Source organism: Trachurus trachurus (assembly GCF_905171665.1).
Source record: "Trachurus trachurus genome assembly, chromosome: 16".
Lineage (NCBI taxonomy): Eukaryota > Metazoa > Chordata > Actinopteri > Carangiformes > Carangidae > Trachurus > Trachurus trachurus.
Window position 1 is genome coordinate 4,103,936 of NC_139902.1, and position 20,943 is coordinate 4,124,878.

Consider the following 20,943-nt stretch of genomic DNA (forward strand, 5'->3'; position numbering starts at 1 on the left):
AGTCACTTCATGAGACAAGTTAAATTGAAATTATCAAGAAGGGACATGTTTCAGCTCCATCAGGCTTTGCTCAAATATTTATCTATGTGTACCATTCTTAGACCACAGCCAATAGAGGATTGAAACTGAGCCTCTCTGTTTTAGCCTAGGCTACAGGCTAACAGCTACTAACATGTCTGACAGACATGAGAATCAAACATTGCAAGAAAACCTGCAACGAATAAAGCACTAAGAAGAGGATTAAAACAGAACAGACAAATATCAGCAATATCAATAATGCAATGTCCATCTATAACATGTCCTCCCTAGTGTTGTCAACACTTCCCAGGCCCATTGGTTCAAACTAAAGATAGTAGCCTACTCTGTAAATCTTTTTTATTTTATTTTATTTTATTTTATTTATGTTTGATATTTTTGGGATGTTGTTTGCTTTGATAGGACAGTGCAGAGAGACAGGAAAGAAGGAGAAACTCAGGGAATGACAGGTGCTGAGGTTGGGAGTCAAACCAGCAATCAGCACTTCTATATTCAGGAATATGCTAACATGGGACGTGCTCTCTGACCACTCAACCACCGAGCACCCCTAAGGATATACATCTTTAAAATGAACACCCTAAAAATAATCTGGATTAGGCTACTTTAATTCTGTAGCGTTTAGCGATATGAAAAGAACATGATCAAAGCACAATATCATAGCATATAGCCTACTAAATTCTAGCTGATGTCTTTGTCAAATATAACTAGCCTATACATTTTGTAACTTTACTTAAGGTTGTCTATGTTGTGTTAGTTTTGTGAAACATGAGAAAGATACTGTCAATCATTGCTAAACAATCAAGTTTCAAGTCTAATTTTGTCATTTGGTTTGGTTAGTCACACAATTAGCCTACACCTGTCAGTGTGTGTGTGTGTGTGTGTGTGTGTGTGTGTGTGTGTGTGTGTGTGTGTGTGTGTGTGTGTAAATATTCAGAGAGAATTGAACTCTACTTGTAGCCATACTCAAGAAATTGTTCGTGTATCCTTTTTATGCAGCGATGTCTGGACAAAATAACTTTGTAAACGTAGGTAATGTTCAGTTTGATAAGTTGTTACTTCATATGCCTTATAGGCTAAGGGGCCATACAAGACATAATTCATTATGGCCCTCTCACACACACATATTCTCTTTACACACATATTTTCAACTAATCCTGTATAGCGCTACCTACTGTATTGGAGTATGAAGGCATAAATTACATGCCTTCCATTTCAACCATATATTCATTCACACAATACATTCTCCTCTCACATAGCCTACATATAGCCTATTCTTCTCTACATACATTATTTTCTTACATAGTATACTTCACTTACATACTTTAGAGTGAAAATATATTTACGAGATAAAAATGTATGAATGTGTAAGTGAAAATGTATAAATATGAGAGAAAAATAGATGAATGTGTGAGTGAATATACATGTGAGAGTAAAAGTGTGTGTAAGGAGAATATGTGTGTGGGAATGGCAGAATGAATTATAGCTGCTGCAGCACAGCAATGGTCGGGGCCGGACAATTTGAAAGTGAAAGTTGCAAAGCCGTAGCACAAATGGATGATCTGTTATGAATTTATTTTCAAAGCTTTGAAATTTAGATACATGCTGTAAGGCCACCATCAGGACTATTGTCTTGTGTCAGTTGACAACATCTGGATATGTCATCATCATTACTGGGGCTTGAACCTCTGGCACCAACAACCAGCTCCTAACTCACTGAGCTAATCGTCTGGAAGTGAGTCCTGGTGAGTGACTTCTCAAATAGACTCAGGGAGTCATCACCCAGGCAGCAGTTGTCAAAATGTCAGAAATACAGTTATCTAAACAAAAGTCTGATACATTAAAGGTACAGTATGTAAGAAATCTAAAGCAACTGGCTGTAAAATTGTCCTAATATGTAACAGAGACTCAGAAATAATGTTCATATAATATACTGAACCCACCAACAACAATCATACAGCCAAGATATTCGCATTAAAAAAAATATGGTAACACTACATAATACAGCCCGCGACTTAGAGCGTAGCCTACCTACCGCTCTCTTTCCGCGTAGGTTGCCCCTTATTTCGTACACTGCGGCTCACTTCCCCCCGTTTCCCCCGTGCATTTACAGTACTAGGCTGCGTCTTAGCGCGTAACTCCTGTCCTATTTTACACCAAATTACAGAGTAACTCTCGCTCACTCCGCCACTAATTTCCCCGCATTTTAGGCTACAGTATAACTAGGCTGTGTCTAGCATAACTCCCGTACAATTACGTGCTACTTTGCCCGGACTTACAGTGTAACTCCTGATCATTTCCCACCAATGATTTTAACCTATATTAGAAATTAAATAGTCTACTGTACAATATGAGCACAATTGTTACAATCCATTTAAAAAAAAAATGTCAGCAGGAACATTTCACCTCTATTCCAGAGATTTATTATTCATTAATTAATTGTATGGTTTGGAATACTGAGAAATGGGTATAGAGCATGGAAATTGGTCAATAATAGGCTGGCTGGTAGCAAATTTACCACTCTAAAATGCACATCTATGAAAGTCTAGTTCTGTCATCCAAGGGAAAACACAAACTATACAGTAATACATCCACAATAATGAATCATTCAGAGATAGATTTTTTTTTTATTATTTATTCTTTATTAAACAGAAAACAGAAAACACATGACACATCCACATCCATGATCATTCATAAACTTTAATGCAAGTAGATCTTAATTTCCCTGTAAGTGAGCACTGTTATCCTGTCCTTAGTGTGCAAATACACTGTAGTTGTCCTGGAGTTACCCAGTAACTACAGAGTAGCGGGCTGTATTATAAAGTATTCTTTGTTATTCCCTCCTTAGTGTACAAATACACTGTAATTGTCCTGCAACTACAATGTAGTTGTCTTTGAGTTAACCAGTAACTACAAGGTAGCGGGCTGTATTATAAAGTATTATTTGTTATTCCCTCCTTAGTGTGCAAATACACTGTAATTGTCCTGCAACTACAATGTAGTTGTCCTGGAGTTACCCAGTAACTACAAGGTAGCGGGCTGTATTATAAAGTATTCTTTGTTATTCCCTCCTTAGTGTGCAACTACACTGTAATTGTCCTGCAACTACAATGTGTTTTTACATTATATTCTTGAAAATCTAACAAGAGAAATTTGTTCAGGAAGTGCATACGTGTTTATTTGGAAATTAATTATACCAATCAGTGACCTGCTCTATTGTTCAGAGAAACAATAGAAGGAAGGAACAAAAGAAGGAAGGACAAGCACAATAAATGTGCGTATAAATATCCCCCTCATCAGCACAGACAGAATCATCAGTGACTTCTCGCCTGCAACTGTTGTTGCTGTGCTTTAAAAAATACAGTTTGGGTGTTTATTTAATTTTTGTGTCTGCTTGGCTGAAGGGTTTATAGACTAGACGGGATGTACCCAAAAAGTGAATGTAAGGAGCATTTATGGGTACAAGTCGGGAACCGGCCTACTTTACATATTTCAAGGGTGCTGAATCCAAAAAAAACGGTACCCGAGCGAAATTTTGAGTTTTTGACCTTCTAATTTGCATATCAAAATGGCCGCCAAACTGCCTATCTTGCTCAGTCGTTGGACCATTTTCCCCAAGTTTTTTTGTAAGTAGGCAATCAAAGATGATGAATTAAGTGTCTAGATCTATAGTCTAGGGTCAGAGCAAGGATATAGTGGAGGCTCAGTGCCTTTTTTATGTATATATATATGCAAAATACCAACTTTTAAGGTGAAATTAAGCATTATTTGTGTCCTTTTTTAAGGCCGACATAAATATTCAGTCAATATCACTCTTAAATGTTCCCAGTGTATATATGATATGTGATGTATTCCATATTACATAATAACTAAGAAAAACACCATTGCAAGTTGTCTGAGAATTCATTTTTTTTATGCAAACAAAGCATAATGCTCTTAATTCAAACATCGAAAAACCCAAGTGAATAGGGAAAAAAAAAACATGAAACTTCCCTTGAACAGTTCTACAGATCACATCTTGTTTCTGTATATTTTCTTTTATGTTTCTAGCTGAATTGCTTTGCTTTCATCTGTCTTCTTCTGTAAGTTCCATAGGTCACTTGTTTTGGTAAATTGTTTTTATACCTTTCTAGTTTGCTTGTGTGCCATTTGTCTTTGGAATTTCATTTTGATAAGTATTTCTTTCTGCAGTCCTTTTCCAAGTTCTTTGGTTACCCATTGCCTTGGTATGCTTGAGGACTACAACTCCACATTTAAACAAGGACATTGGTCATCACTCTGACATGTACACATTGCAGTGCATAACAGCCCCGATTTTCGGCATTTGCACTGGCGTGTTGTGCATTGTTTTTTACAGGCACACCTGATCATTTCCAGGCAACTTTCAGGTATTGGGTTCTGTGACATAAGAATGGGCTGTAGTCCTGAATCACCATCTTTCCATCCCATGTCCAAGGGTGAAGGAAGCTCAGGTGTGGCATAGTGAGCATTTCTCCAAACCATTGCCTGGTAGTGTACTCTCAGCAGATGGAAGTGGAGCGCATCGCTTGTAGGCGGCATTGCTTCTGGTTTACCTGTCCTGGAGAAAAGTATATGCCTTGCTGCATCAACAGAGTCTGTTTTATGCACATCATATATTCTACAGACAAAAGCCTCTGAAGATCTTTGAGTCTCCTCCGTGAGATCACCAATTCCGAGGTTGCTGAGCAATTGATGGTGCATTTTCCAGACTTTCCATGATGTACTTTTGGTGTGACTTGCAATGTATGATGTGGTATCACAACCAGTTAGTGCATGAAATGCTACAAGGCTTGGTGCTGAATCCTTTGGCAGTTTGTTAAAAACAGCATCAATTGGTATATATTGTGGCTTCCTTGTGGTACCAGACAACAGCCAGAGTTTTTTACATGCTACGTGTGGGAAATGGGAAACGAGAATCACAAGTACATCAGTGTCTCTAGATGACACGACTACTGTGTCTGACTGGCAGTGCACTGCATGTAATACCAATCGGGTATCTGCCTCTTCGTGTGTGGCTCTCAGATGAGTCAGGTTGGTTGTTGCTTTTGATGACCTAACCTCCGTCTCTTCGTCTCTGAACCCACCAGCAACTACTATCTCTTTATCATCCGGTGCCTGAGCACATAGTTCTTCAGAGAGTAGATTGGCAAGATCAGCTTTGTTGTCAGGGAGGGACAGGAAATTGGTCCAGTTTTTTGGAAGAGGCACATCACGACCCTCAACAAGTCGTCTGATTGGTTGAGCTGCTTTTGTGCGTCGTGTCCTGGTAGCACCCTTGATGGTCTCTTCTCTGTATCTGTCAAACACAACGTCTATCCTTTTATAGTAACATCCTGCTTTCAACACTGCTCTGACAAATGTGTCGGCCAGATCCCCAAATGTTACTGCTTTGTCTGGCTTTCCAAGGGCAACCACAAGTGCCTGTCCATCTATGATGAGACAAGATGACATGTCGGGAAGTTCAATAGCCTCAGGACAGACTATGGGCCCTAGTTTCGTTGACCGAGCGAAGTCTAAGTGCAGCGCAGCTTCGCCACGCCAACGGGGCTGGACCAGGTCCATTTCGCAAGATTCGTGGGCCGCGCAGTCAGACTTAGACCAGCGTAAACCCTCCCCTCGTCCCTCCCACCGGCGCAAACGGCGAAGAGGGAGGAGAGAGGGCGGGAGGGAGACAGAAGGAGGAGAGAAAGGCGTGGAGTGGGTTTGACACAGCCGAGTCAGATCTTCACCAATCAAATGAGCTCCTCTCCTCACCTTTAACTGCGCGGAGGGCGATGCGCGCTGCAAGTTTGTCATTTTATACTTGGACATGGACGGAGGAAACAGCGACGCCAGAGGCCGAACCTCTCCCAGGAGGAAACAGCTGTTTCCCCGGAGGTCCGAGCTCAGAGTGACCAACAATGAGTTTACTAATAATAATACAAATATCCTTAATCAGGTTTGATCTGATACACTGAGAACCCCTGCCCAATAGTATAAGAAACAACAACTAATAAACTAATAAAGAAACTCACATTTATTCAAACCCTGTGCAAGATGATGAGACAAAGATAAACAAACACCATGCGTAACGGATGAAATCCGCGTAAAGGACGCTCTCTCTCTCTCTCTCTCTCTCTCTCTCTCTCTCTCTCTCTGTCCGTCTCTTTTTTTCTCTTTTTTTCTGTGATAGAGAGTATACTGTAGTAGGCTATATAATGACTATCTGATACCGAGGCAGTGGTGGTGGACTAAGAGAGATGAAGATTTGTGTTTTGTTTTTCATTACGGCTGCCTGATGCGGTCGCTGGCGTTAATGAATTAATAAGTAAATAAATAAATAAATAAAGCGATCATCACAAGGGCAGAGTGGTATCTCAACACGGCAGCGACATGCAGTCATTCACCCTCAGTCCTGCTTTTGGGACATCCACAGCTGCTTTTCAGTGCCAGTTCGTCCCTGCTGTGTTAATTCAGGTGGAGTTTCCATTACGCGTGCCACAGCCTTTGATCTCTGCTTTGATCTGACGTCAGATGTGACGGGACAATCTATAGATATAAATTCACGTGTTGATTCCATTAGTTGCATTAAATAGTGGTTATTGTGGATATTTATTGCATTGAAATGTGTCTGGAACTGTGGAGATCTGCCTGTGAGGTCTTGGTGACGTGTGTGCACTGCAGGTCAGTCAGCCAAACTTCCACTGCACCTGCTGCGCTTCGCCCTGCGCTGAGAGTAGACCTGGTTGGAGGTGGCGAGCTTTCAGCGCAACCTCGGCGAGACATTTTCGCACAAAACTTCCACTGCACCAAGCTGAATCTGTGACGCCTCCCCCTGCTGCGCGGCCACGCCTATCTCAGCGCAGCGCGATCTACAAATCTCCCAATCTGACTTTGCGCTCGGCTGCGCTGGTCGAAACTTGCATTAGACCGGCTGCGCTACCTTGCGCCACCTGCGCTGCGCCAGCAAACTAGGGCCCTAGGTCTTCAGTTAACTTATTTACTAATACAGACTTGTTTCCAGTGCGAAGTGTCCCATTCATTTCAGCAAGGGATATGGGAACTGGCAGAAGCTCGTGTTTTAGGACAGCTGGTAAGTCAACTGGACGACCTGCCTCATAGGCCGTAACAAGGCGTTTGAGAATGTTTCGGTCAGCCTTTATGACAGTTCTGTTGTCTTTGATTTTAGGATTTTTGGCCACTTCATACAGAGATGCAAATGTTTTAGCTTTGCTCTTATGTAGGGTTGCATGGATTGGGACCGTCTTTGGCAGAAAGTAATGAGCTTTGGATAGCCTCTGTGGCAACGTCTTTCGTGGCGAGATTTTGCAATGAGCCTGAGGAGACTGAATCAAACACCTTGAACCCTTTGAAAACTAAAACCAATGCCATTTCGTCTCTGTTGTCTCTCTTTTCACGGGATTTGGTAGCTTCATTGTGGACGTAGGTTTTCTCAGGTGTGTTGCTGAACATCAAATGTGTCTCTTCTGCTACATGGGACCTCATGTTGTAGGAGAGTGTCCATCTGGAAAGGGCTGAAGGTGTCTTAGTAATGCCAATGATCCCCCCTCCTTTTTTCCCTGTTCCGTTGATCCACTCCATTGCTTGGTCTGGATCGACCTGGTTGAATCGTTGATCGGACCGCTTCACAACAAAGTTGCCTCTTTGGAACTCAGATAGTACAGGTTCTGGGAGTTGGTGCATCTCAGCAATATACACTGGCCCCCATCTTGCATAGTTCAGGTGGTCATATCGCATGAAGTACGGCAACATCCAGCTGAAGGAGTGAAGATGAAGCTCCCAGAGTCCATCACGCTGAGCTCGTGTAAACTGCAACAGTGTTGAGACCATATCCATGTAGTTCCACCAGAAGACAAAGTTGACATCTTCAGATTTACTTGCGATGAAATCTTTGAGGAGACTGTCAAACTGTTCCTGCTTCAGATATGTTATCAACTGAGGAATCATTTCAGGATTTTCATCAGCAGCCATAGCAGAGATCTCATCATGGCATTCCTTGTTTGATTCTGCAGCAAACGCGAGGAATGTTGGCAACAAAAGCTGCCATAGGGCCTGCAAGGTCAGTTTGTGAGCTCTCATACCCTTGTTGTATGCTTTCCCTGACATGACAAGCATGACAGCACCCTCCCCCAGCAATCCACTCTCCAGCCACACTTCAGCTAGACCAGACCCAGCCATGTGATCTCCGATAGTCTTTAGGAAGTTCATTGCAATATGAAGTCCACCAAGCCGAGGGATTAACTTGCCCTGATATTCCTCAACACACCACTTCAGTTCCATGAGCTTGCAGTAAAGAGCTTGGTCCACTGTTATGACTGTATGCTCCTGGCCAAAATGTGATGATATTGCCATGCACCTCTTCACAACTGTATTGAGCGTATCATACTCATGAGCTGGAGCAAGGACTATTGGCAAATATCCTACTGCTGTCTGCTCTGGTTCCTTTGACGAGACTGACTGATTGAAAACGGTCCAAGAAGGTTTGGGTTCAGAATCCTGACGTCGCAGGAAGAAAGCCATGTCTGTTGCTTGTGCTTGTTTCACACACTCACTGTCTCCTTTAGGTCTGGTAAACCAGGTCTTGTTAACATGTGATGTGAATACTGGCTTGCTTGTGGCAGAATGTACATTGACGTGGTGCAGGTTCTCCAGGACATCTGGCACAACCAGTGTACGGCTAGTGGAGGGCTTCAGCATGTCAAGTTCTATATCTTTTTTTCCCCGTTGCCAGGCTGCCATTTGGGTTGCATGAAAGGTGTTCTTTCCATCTAAGGACTCATCAAGGATGTCAATGTTGTCAGCAGTGAAGTGGATGAATCGATTTGCTACCATGTTTGGTGGAATAATGGCACCGGTTGCTGGGTCCATAGATTTTAAGGTACTCTCAGCTAAGGCATTGTCTACCTTCATCACCTGCTCATAGTTCAAACAGTGGCCGGCCTTGTTGAATAACTCTACCAGCTGTTTTGATCGTGTAGCCTGATGTAGTGTAGTAGCCAGTCCGATATGTTTAGGTGTCCATTTTCTGCCGCGACTGACACAGTAGATCAGGTCCTGTGCTATGCTCAGCACTTTTCTACGGAGAAGGTCTTCATTCTTTTCAGAATTGTCATTTTCAAATGCCTCTTGACCACCAACGATTAGTCTCAGTAGCATATATAAACTATCTGGGACACATGCAATAGCGTCATCCTCACTTACAGAGAAACCTTTATGGCCTGGGGTTTCTATCAACTCTTGACGAATTTTCAGCGCTACATGTACAAGTGATAAGAAACTGTCATCTGTAGGCACATACTGAGGCAATGTTTTCTCACTCTCATCCTCATCCATCATTTCCAACACTGCTGTATTTGCCACCGTATTTGCGTACTTTGTCGGAATTAGTATGGTTTTTCGCTCGGATGGACACCTATCAAGAGGTTGAAAAAAGTTGAAGATGTCACCCAGCTGTGACTGTAACTTTTCACGAAATGTTGCCCTTCTACTGCAGTAAGAGAGTGGAATTGTGGTTGATGATTTTTCACTGAGTACCTTATACCGTTCCCAGACATCATCGAGAAGAAGTACATGTCCTTTATCTGCTGCCCCTTGCAGCTCTTTGCATAGCCATGTCATCGCAAGGTCTGGGTAGTCTGAGTTTCCAGAGTGTTCTTGTATTGCCTGCTTTGTCTTGTCCGTAGATCTGATGAATGCTCTTAAACATGGTAAGTGATATTTTGCCTCAGCTGCAATTAGATCAATCACTCCAGCCAGCCGAACATAAATGTTATGGTCTAAAGAAGAAGCTTGAATAATTTGATCACTCAGTTTTGTTGTCATTACTGATCTCAATGGTTTCTTCAAAACATCTGTTTGGCAGAACAGGCATAAACTCCAATCTACTGGATCCATTTGCATTCGCAGTGAACGCCTGCTACTGCAAGGCTGTGCTTCTGCCGTTTGTCTGCTGCTACCTGCACGTTCAGAGTCATGTGCTTGTGCTGTTTGTCTGCTGTTACCTGCAAGTTCAGAGGCATGTTCTTGTGCAGTTTGTCTGCTGCTACCTGCATGTTCAGAACCCACTGTCTTTTGCAAACGTTCTAATTTGCTTTTATCAGTGAAGTGGGAATAGCACATTTTATGCCATACAACACTCTGGGCTGCAGTGGAGTCCAATACATCTTCAACACGATCAATCAAAACACTGTTCTTTGAGTCATTTAGATTTCTCCTGGTTCTGGCAGCATGCCTAGCTTTTGCCAATCCTTGGTCAGATGCATTACTAAGACTCCCCTTGTTGCTTAAACAAAAAAGGCAGACATCTTCTGTTCCCAGGTTTGTTATTGGATCCATTTGAAGCTGAAAAGCAAAATCAAAGAAAAATAACTTTAAATTTACTTTAGAAGATCTAAATTAAAATGTTAAAGAAAATGTGTTCTCTTAAAGACAATAAAAGTCACAGCTTACACTCCCAATGCTTCAGACATGTGAAAGCCTCCTTTTGAATGGCTCCATCCCAGCTGTAGATTGGAAAATGAAGAAATGTTACATAGGGCTGGGACGATATGCTTTTCTCCCGATTCGATTCTTCTACGATTTTTTTGGATGGCGATTCGATTTAAATTGCGATTCTACGATATTGCCGATTCTCTCGATTTTTAGTCTGCATTTTTAACATTTATCTGCACACAAATACTGTAGGAGCCAAATTAACATACTCCATTATAAAGTGAACTTAAACCCTTTTCAAAACCTGTACTCTCTGTATGTAAAAAAGGCGAACAAATGCACATTGCACAATATAAAAAAAATAAATTAAAAAAAAAATTTAAAAATCGATTTTTGAAAAAAAAAAAAAAATCTATTTAAAAATCGTCAAAAAAGATATCGTGATGTATATGTGAATCGATTTTTTCTCCCACCCCTAATGTTACATGAATGTTTCATAACTGGTATGGCCCTTTGAGGATATACCACCTCTGTTGACACATGTATTTTTGATAATTCCTCCCCCCAAATCTAGCCCTGTCACAGCAGTCACTCCCCAGCATCCATTGCCCTATGATAGCTTGTTAGCTAGCTAGCTAGCTAGAAAGTAGGGGGATTTATGCTGGCACAGGGCTATGTTTGGGTTGGAATTATAAGAAATAAACTTGTATCAACAGAGGTGGTCATCTTTAGGGCACAACTGGAAGAAAAAAAAACTAGCTAGCTGTTTTTTCCCCCTCCAAAACTGTTAGCTAACTGTTAGCTAGTTTTCTCCCAGTTGCTAGCCATCTCAATATCATTGAAATACACAATTTTGACCCACTATGGTTGAAAAAGTATCATTTTGGATAAATAGGGTTAACAAGCTCAATCAATAACTAAGGAATATTGACATTTTTTGTCTAAAAAAATCAAAAAGCAGGAAACTTACCAAAGCGTGTGAAACTGTTACGATCCTCTTTGCTGTTAATTCACCTCAGGCAAAGGGTCCTCAGCGATGGGACTGACCATGCTATGTACTGATCTAAATATTCAACTTGGTACGTTTCATGGTGGTCTCTTTTTGAATATTTTTCCCTATTCACCTGGGTTTTTCCCGTCTTAGAATTTAGAGAACAAATGCTTAATTTGCAAAAAAAAAAAAAAAAAACATGAAATCTCAGACAACTTGCAATGGATTTTTTTCTTTGTTATCATATAATATGGTGTACATCATATGTCATATCAACAGGGAAAATTTCAGAGTAACTTTTATTTAATATTTATGTCGGCCTTAAAAAATGACACAAATAATGCTTAATTTCACCTTAAAAGTTGGTATTTTGCATATATATATACATAAAAAAGGCACTGAGCCTCCACTATATCCTTGTTTGACCCTTGACTATCGATCTAGAAACTTAATTTCCTCATCTTGATTGCCTACTTACAAAAAAAACTAGGAGGAAATGGTCCAATAACTGTGCAAGATGGGCAATTTGGCGGCCATTTTAATATGCAAATTAGAAGGTCAAAAACTCAAAATTTCACCCGGGTACCGTTTTTTTTGGACTCAGCACCCTTGAAATATGTAAGGTAGGCCGGTTCCCGACTTGTACCCATAAATGCTCCTTACTTCTTATAAAAGGCCTTTTTTCTGAAATCCGTCTAGACTATTATGTATGTTTGTTATTTGCAGCATGTTTTATACACTTCTCTTATACGGACTAAAAAACGGGTGTCCCACAAAAAATACGTCACCAACTGACACGGGAAAGGGTGGCATTTCGTGTGTGACATCACCTACGCGACCTGTAGTCTTTCTGGTTAAGCTGCGTTCACACCGGACCTTTTGTTTTTAGAACGAGCGACGAGTTTACATGTTAAATCAATGCAAACGAGCGGTGGAGCGTTTAATCGCCCAGGCGAAAAAACGCTGGGGCTCGGAGCGACAGCGACGGAGCGTCGGAGCGTTTTTTCGCTCAAGTCGCTCCCGTCGCTCGAGATGAGAAATCCCAACTCTCTGGCCGTCAGTCGCTCGTCGCTCAGCGCTGATTGGCTGCCGTAATCCCGGTGGTGCCGTTGTAAACAGAGACACATGGCAGTGGGCATGATGTCATCAAAGCGAAAATGCCAGTCTGTGGCTCTGTGACAAACTGACGAGCGGCTGCAGCTGAGCGACGGAGCAATTTTTTCGGAGCGATACGAGCGACAGCGACAAAAATAAAAGCTCCGGTGTGAACGCACCTTTACAGATTCTTCGGAATTTTATTTTACAATAGGTTTACAACAAACTGCTGATTTCTCGGCATGAAACGTGATGTTTTAAACAGGTAGAGGACATATTTTTTTCTCATGGCACAATTCAAACGGATCACGAAATAAAACTTGTACTCCCGTTCATTTGTATGGAGGGTGGGGGTGGGTTGCCGTAGGCCTACTTTTTGTTGACCGCTGTAGACGTTATTTTCCGGATTACTTTTCTTTAGTTTGTAGTTGTACACTTTAACCTATTTTGTTTGGTTAATAAACACTTTGATCTTCTGTCCTTATCTGCAGTAATTGAGTAGGCTAGCTATTAATTTGTCCACATCTCATATGCCAACATATTTTCACTGCCTCTTGTTTTTTGTTCATTTGTCATCAGTCATCATCATCTGGCACATTTTGTCTGCTTTTAATTTGTTAAAAAACAACTTAAACAAAATGGGGAAACATGTTCATCTTGAAAACTACAGGAATCTCTTATGTTTTTACCCGTACGTGCACTCTCACAGTTTATCTTATCACACTGGGCCACCAAGTCCTACTTGAAAACGTATCAGCAATATTAATACTCCATACTTTACTGCTATCTCTGTGTTCATTCGAAAATTTGTTTAGGAAGTGCATACGTTTTAACAGCTACCAATCAGTGACCTATTGTTCAAAGAAACAATAGAAGGAAGGAACAAAAGAAGGAAGGACAAGAACAATTATAGCTGCTGTGCAGCAATGGTCGGGGCCGGGCAATTTTTTTTTATAGACAAAATTGGGCAATTTGAAAGTGAAAGTTGCAATTTATTTTCAAAGTTTAGAAATTTAGATACATGCTGTAACTCCACCATCACATACTGTCCAATGACAGCTGAATATTTGAAAATCAAGCAATGATGTGTCATGTCTGAGGCAGGAATCTAACAAATGATCTCATGATCAGTAAACCTTTACGCTGCCACTAGGCCACCGAGAGCCAAGAATCACATCAGTTCTATACTGTCATAAATCAAAGCTGTTTGAATGCTAGCTGGAAGTATTGTGAACATTTTACAAGAAACATGTTGCAGTAACATAAACCAAGAGAGAAAGACAAAGAGACAGATCGGTTGGAAAATGCACCAACAAGGTTACTGAAGCGAGATGTGATCCCACAACCCTTGTGTTGCCAAGCTGACACCATACACACTTAGCTACAGTGAGACTTATTTAACAGGGATTTTGCACTGTGATCAATTTGATGTTATTCTATGATGGCTGAAAGCCAAGCAAAATGCTAGAAAATGAGATCAACCAAGTGGTAGTAGTTTAAGTTCAAAGAGGCTGATATATGAACAAAGTTAGCATGGTGGGATTCAAACCAGTGATCTTGCGGTTGGGAAGCAGCCACCTTACCGCTGGACTATAGCAATACTTGAGAAAGAGGTTGAGACTTTTGTGAATGTAAGATTATTCATTGATTCACACTAATAATAATAGAGAAAATGGCGGACACAAACAACAATAGTGTGAATGCTGAAAGAAAATGGCGGACACAAACAACATTAAGCATTCAGAAAATCTGATGTTTAAAAATGTCACACTTACATTGACTGCAGTTGTTCCCATGAGAGCAGAATTCAAAATGTTCTAGAAAATTTAGATTTCTAGATAAAATTCTGATATTTGCCAAACTTCATCAACCATAACTCCAAAATATTGTCAATTTTTTTCAGGGAGATTGAAAATGTATTTATCGAAAATTGGATGGTATAGCCGATGATTACAGTACTGTTTACAGTCAAACGTGTTCATGCACTGTAGGCTCAATTTTCGATAAATCAAACATCTGTGTGGATCGTTTGTGGAGGACAGTCTGGAGATGCTCTCTAGCAAGTTTCATGTCAATCGAGCAAAAATTGTGGGAGGAGATTGTGGGGGAGGGGGGGGGGGGGCATGTCCTTGGAGTTGAGTAAATCTGGCATGGGGTCAAACATTTCTGTGAAGTTTTTTTCACTGATTATGCATGGGAAGTAGAAGGGAAGAAGAACGAGATACACTGAGAAAAACAATAGGGTCCTGGCAGCTGATGCTGCCCGGCCCCTATGAAATGTGCGTATAAATATCCCCCTCATCAGCACAGACAGAATCATCAGTGACTTCTCGCCTGCAACTGAATTTACTTTGCAAGTCAAGGTAAGCTAAGAGGTTGTTGTGCTTTGAAAATCACAGTTTGGGTGTTTGTTTCATTTTTGTGTGTGCTTGGCTGAAGGGTTCATGTATGTTTGTTATTTGCTGCATGTTTTATGCACTTGTCTTATATAGTATCTCAGTTTGTTGAGGGTTGGGTATCTATTTCATTACATCTGTTTAATGTCATTCTTCTCTCTCATCAAACTGAACCAGAACAATGAAACCCAGTTCAGCCCTGCTGCTGCTGCTGCCTCTCCTGGGGATGTGCTCAGCTTACGACTACAGTAAGTGAAGTATGATCAAGTAAATGACCCCTCTATCCCAACTTCCATCAAATTCCCTAACAATACTGCTTGATTTTGTGGAATAATTATTATGCTCTTACTATGGTGAATTTATGAGGTGTATGTAGTGCTATGTTGTGGGATATGTACAATATGTGTTATGTTATGGGATATGTGCAATATGTGCTATATTAGATTAGATTAGATTCCTTGTACTCACAGGTAAATTTGGCTCTCAGTGTGAGAGATATTCAGACAAAAACGTTATGTGCAATGCTGTTATGTCTTGTGTTTGCTGGGTTGGTATGGCTGAGGTGTATTGTTTTTTTTGTCATTGTGGCCATCAAGGCTTTTATGGCGCAGCTACAGAGTCTGAGACAAATTACCCTGAATGGGACAATGAAGTTTATCATATCGTGTTAGAATCACAGTAGTCAATGTAGACTGCATGATGGTCAGTATCTTTTAGTAATTGGATTTTCTTTTGATGAATGGGAATTAAAAAACAAACAAAAAAAATCATTGGTGATCAAGAAGGCCACTTCCATTCAGGAGTGTGTAGATCACCCCCTTCAGACCGAGTTTGAACCGTTACCTTCAGGTCGGAGGTTAAGGGTGCCCTCTATCAGGACTAATAGATATAGGTCTTCATTTGTTCCTTCTGCTATCATGATGCTGAACAGTGTTAAATAGCAAGATAATTGACAGCTGTCTTGACCACACAGTCTGTTTTATCCTACCTTGTTTGAATGCACTTGAATGCACTTTGTCTCTGTATGCACTTGGAAATTAACTACTCTGCGCAATATGTGTTGTTATGTGTTGCTCTATGTGCTGTTTTTCCTAACAGAGGTTGATTGCTCTGTGTGTGTGTTTAATGTGTATTTATTGGTATTGTATGTTTTTATGTATTTTGGACATCTTGGCTGCAATTCAATTTCCCAACTGGGACAATAAAGATAACTTTGAACTTTGAACTTTTGGTTTATTGGATTTTCATTTTGAAATACAAGAAATAAAATTGAAACACAAAGCGTTCTTGTTTTTGACTGTCAAAGAACAATTAACTATATTTTAAAAGCAGTTTGATTTTCATGTTCTATTTTATGTAACAAAAATAAAATCACCAGACAACAGAAACAAAAAAACAAAAGCTGACATTCTTTTCATACTCTGACACTGGAAGTTGTCGATTTCAAGGCAAGACCGTGGGCCAGATTGGTCTGTAGAAGAGAAGTTAAGTCTTCATGTCCACCCATGCACACTCACCAAGTACAGAGTAGAGAAAAGGGGAGATATTGCAGGTTCATAGTTGGTTATGACTTTTGCCACCTCAGGTGTACAGTATGTTGTCTACTCAAGCTTTTGCCATTTTCAGCTCAAAATCTCATCAAACTTACAGAAAAACCTCTTCTGCCCCCACTTTACATATGCGTTCAGATTTCAGGTCTCATTTTGCTAATTGTCTGAAATCATATCTGAGTAGAGCTCCAAAGACATTTTGGCCTATATAGGCCCACAGATACAGTGTTCATTGGCGTTGTTGCCTTGAAAATGACAACATCTGGTGTCAAAAGTGGTTTTCGTCTGTTTATTTAATTCTTTTGACTGGTGATTTTATTTTTTATGTGAAATAAAACATGAAAATGAAACAGTTGTTTAAAAAAATAATTAAGTTAATTAGTTAATTGTTCTTTTACTCTCAAAAACAAGAACACGTTGGCTTTGTATTTCAATTTTATTTCTTGCATTTCAAAATGAAAATAGAATATACCAATGGTATTTTGTTTTTTAATTCCCATTCATCAAAAGAGAATCCAATGACCAAAAGATACAATGACCAATTCTGCATGTCTTTGTAGTCACCTAAGAGAAATGATGAAGTTGAGGTGAAACAAACCTGGTGTTTAACATCAGTGTTGTGCAGTCAGGGTCATATGAACTGAGTTTGTAGAGCTGTGTCCAGTGATGGAACAAGTGTTGAAATCATTTAAGTGAAAGAAACACCAAATGTTTTTATGTCCACTTTCCCATTCACAGAAAATGTGGCTCTGCGTGGTAAAGCAACTCAGTCGTTCCGCTATCATGAGTTTGGTGCCGCCTACAACGCCATCGATGGAAACCGTGAATCAAATTTCGGAATTGGTTCATGCTCCCACACCATTGCACACACCAATCCCTGGTGGAGAGTGGACCTGCTGGACTCCTACATCATCACCTCCATCGTCATCACCAACAGAGGAGACTGCTGCGCAGAGAGAATCAACGGGGCGGAGATTCATGTTGGCAACTCTTTAGGACAAAACGGCGTCGCAAACCCACTGTGAGTCCTCATTGGTAGTAAATGACGTAGATGAGAAACCTAACTTTGCTCAAGAAACTGTTCAGCAGAAGTTTGGCTGGAACAAAAACCATACTGCAATTGCAATTTGAATCAACCCAGCAATACTCCATTTAATTGCTTGGTAAAAGGAATCTAAACTTATAGCTGCTGCAAAAGTTTGGGCACCCCTGGTCAAAATGTCTGTTAATGTGAACAGTTCAGCAAGTGGAAGATCTCCAAATGAAAATGATCTCCAAAAGATCTCCACATCACCTTTACATTTTAAACAACATGTATTTTTCATCTTTTACATTTTCAAACAGACAGAAATGGAAAATGGCCCGCAGCAAAGGTTTGGCCACCCTGCATAGTTAGTACCTAGTAGCCCCCCCTTTGGAAACTATCACAGCGTGTATATATCTTGTCTGATACCTTGGTCAAAGTTATCTGAGAGCTCAAATCTCCTCAGTTTCCCATTCTTTTGCAGGCTGCTGCTCGGTTTCCATTTTTCACTCTCAAATTGTAGAAAACAACAATAATACACTATCACAGTGTGTAAATATCTTGTCTGATACCAATTGGTCAAAGTGTCAAAGAGTGTTGGCACAGTGTTTCATGTTTAACTTTATGCCTTTTGGAGATCATTTCATCTTCCACTTGCTGAACTTAATATTAACAGAAATTGTGATCAGGGGTGCCACTGTATAGATGAATAAGAAAAAAAACAAAAAAAACCCCAGGTAATTATCCCTCAAATGTGACTGTATACTACACTACTCTGCTCCACCCCTTCCAATAATGATACAACAGTATTAAAGTGCTGCTTCCTCTCTCCCTCTCTCTTTCAGGGCTGCTGTAATCTATGCAGGCAGATCTTATACATTTCCTTTCACCACACGTGTGGAGGGACGTTACGTGACTGTGTCTCTTTTCGGTCAAGGGAAGATACTCGCACTGTGTGAGGTGGAAGTCTACGGTTACCGCTCTCCAACTGGTGAGACATTGTCGCCAAGGCCACAGTCACAACAAAGTTCAAACCACATTAATTTCATAGATGCAAACCTCATTCACATCTGATCTACTTGTTAAAATAACAATGTGCAAATAGCAATACATTTTAGGGTCAAGACATACTATTTTTTTGTATATAGCATTGAGGAGAACTAAATGTTTGATGGCTGGGGGACAGCTCTCCATTCCGACACACCTCCACTTCGAAACACCGCTGTTCCGACACCCTCCCCCCCGCAGCTGTCCAATGTCCAAGGTGCTGAACCGCGTGACGTTGTTTACATTCTGCTTTGTGGCTTGTCTGTAAAACGTGCGCTGCTCAGGGACTGGGCAGATCTGTCCCACTTGCTTTCTCCCCGACTCCGTTGTTGGAGATCTCCCACACAGTAAATAGAAATAGCGCCGCTCGAGCGCGGCTGAACCCGGCTTGAGCTCACAGGCTGCAGCGCGGCTGCAGCGCGAGGCTGGTTGGGCTTAGGCAATGAAGAAAGGAGTTGGTTAAGTTTAGTAAAAAGACCAGGTAGAGGGTAGACAGGCTAGAAGCATAATGAACGTTATATGTCATTAATATTAAGTATTTGCTTGTTTTGCAGTTAATTATGCACATGATCCGTTTCGACCCCAAAAAGGAAAAAAGGATCAATGCGCACTGCGCACTGGGGGTTTCCCCCAATAGCCTTTTCGGAATAGCGGGGTCTTTAGAAAAAATAGAAAACCCCGCTATTACGATGAATGGAAGTCTATTGTCGGAAAGGCGGGGTGTAACCTGATGGCTGATGTCTGCAACTGTGGCCTTTGTGCAGGAGAGAACCTGGCGATCTATGGGAAAGCTACACAGTCTTCACTGCATTCCACAGGCTTTCCATATAATGCCATTGATGGGAATCGAGCTGCCAATTGGGACTTAGCTTCCTGCACTCACACAAAGGCGGAGCTCAACCCCTGGTGGCGAGTGGACCTGGGCAAAACCGCCATAGTGTTCTCTGTTGACATAACAAACATAGACTCGTCCTCCACCAGACTCAACGGAGCTGAGATCCGCATCGGAGACTCTAATGAAAACAATGGCAACAGCAATCCAAGGTAATCTACAGCCTATTGATGAAACCTGTACTATAACTAGCTGTCATACTGGAACGATACATTCAGGATCAATCAAAAACAAACAAGTAAACATATTTTCGCTTATCTTTTTGTAGATGTGCTGTCATCTCAAGCATCCCTGCAGGTTTCACCCAAAAGTTTGAGTGTAATGGGATGGAAGGTCGCTACGTCAACATCATCATTCCCGGGAGACAAGAGGAACTGACCCTGTGTGAAGTGGAAGTGTATGGCTCCAGACTAGATTAGGTTTGAGGTACCACAGCTGCATTAACCAGGCAAAGGCCCAAGAGCCAAAATGACTCCACATTATTTGGGTTGTAGAACATCAGTTAGGGCAGAACCTGCTGACTTGCCTGGCAAAACTTATTTAAAGGGTTTTACTGAGTGAACTGAGCTGAGTTACTAATGTAAATAACAGGCAGAGATCCAGGAACAAAGCAGTATTTTCCCACAATGGAGGGACTCGACTGTTATTTTGCCTACTAGCAATTAAGTTTCTTTAATAATCAAGTGAACGTGTGAGAAAATGAAATAATGGCTCCATTAGGGCACCATCTTATTGATGACTGATTAGCTGCTGGTTTTGAACAATCATCTCCATGTGTGACATTTTTCTCACTACACATTATCATTTTATCCAATGCGGATGAACTGCACTGTAGTTATTATATTATATACAGTTCATTATTTTTGATTTGGGGTGAACAAAATGAACAACTGATGGTATAACACAATATTAAAAACATCATATCAAATAAATGACTAATGTAACGTGTATATTCATTTGAACCTATCTTGTTATTTTTGGTTACACTTAATGTGTGCTTGTATTTGTTTGGAATGTTTTTGTTTTTATTTTGTAGAGCTGTTGCTGAGTTTAATTAGAAGATTTTCATTTCTTTGATTGACTGAATTGCAAAATAAATAATAAAGAAAGAAATTAATAAAAGCATCCTAATTCTGCTGTTGTTGCTGTTTATATTAACCAACATATGTTTGGCCTTAACTCTGCTGCTAGACAGAAACAGACTGGTGGCCTGGTGTTGGTTACCCACACTGACTCATTGGGCTCTATTTTCGTGAACTAGGTGCAGGCGGGGCGAGTCTGCCCTGCGCTTCGCCAACGGGGAGTGTCCAGGAGCAGTTTGCAATTTTCCTTCGAAGCGCAGCGGGGCGCATCCCACCTACTTCCCTCCCACCGGCGCAAATGGCATAGAGGGAGGAGAGAAGGCGTGAAGTGGGTTTGACACAGCCGAGTCAGATCTTCACCAATCAAATGAGCTCCTCTCC

The 20,943-nt window shown here is 41.0% G+C and overlaps 1 protein-coding gene across 1 annotated transcript; it reads left to right on the plus strand.

Annotated features, from left to right (window-relative positions):
• Positions 1-15,148: 15,148 nt before the first annotated feature.
• On the plus strand, positions 15,149-20,523 carry LOC310999176 (uncharacterized protein; the record flags this gene model as incomplete). Its single annotated transcript, XM_083989500.1, has 5 exons — positions 15,149-15,215; positions 17,256-17,538; positions 18,387-18,532; positions 19,353-19,632; positions 19,749-20,523. 5 exons carry the CDS (start codon positions 15,149-15,151, stop codon positions 19,897-19,899), a joined length of 927 nt encoding a protein of 308 aa, XP_083845626.1. The 3' UTR covers positions 19,900-20,523.
• Between the last annotated feature and the right edge of the window lie 420 nt (positions 20,524-20,943).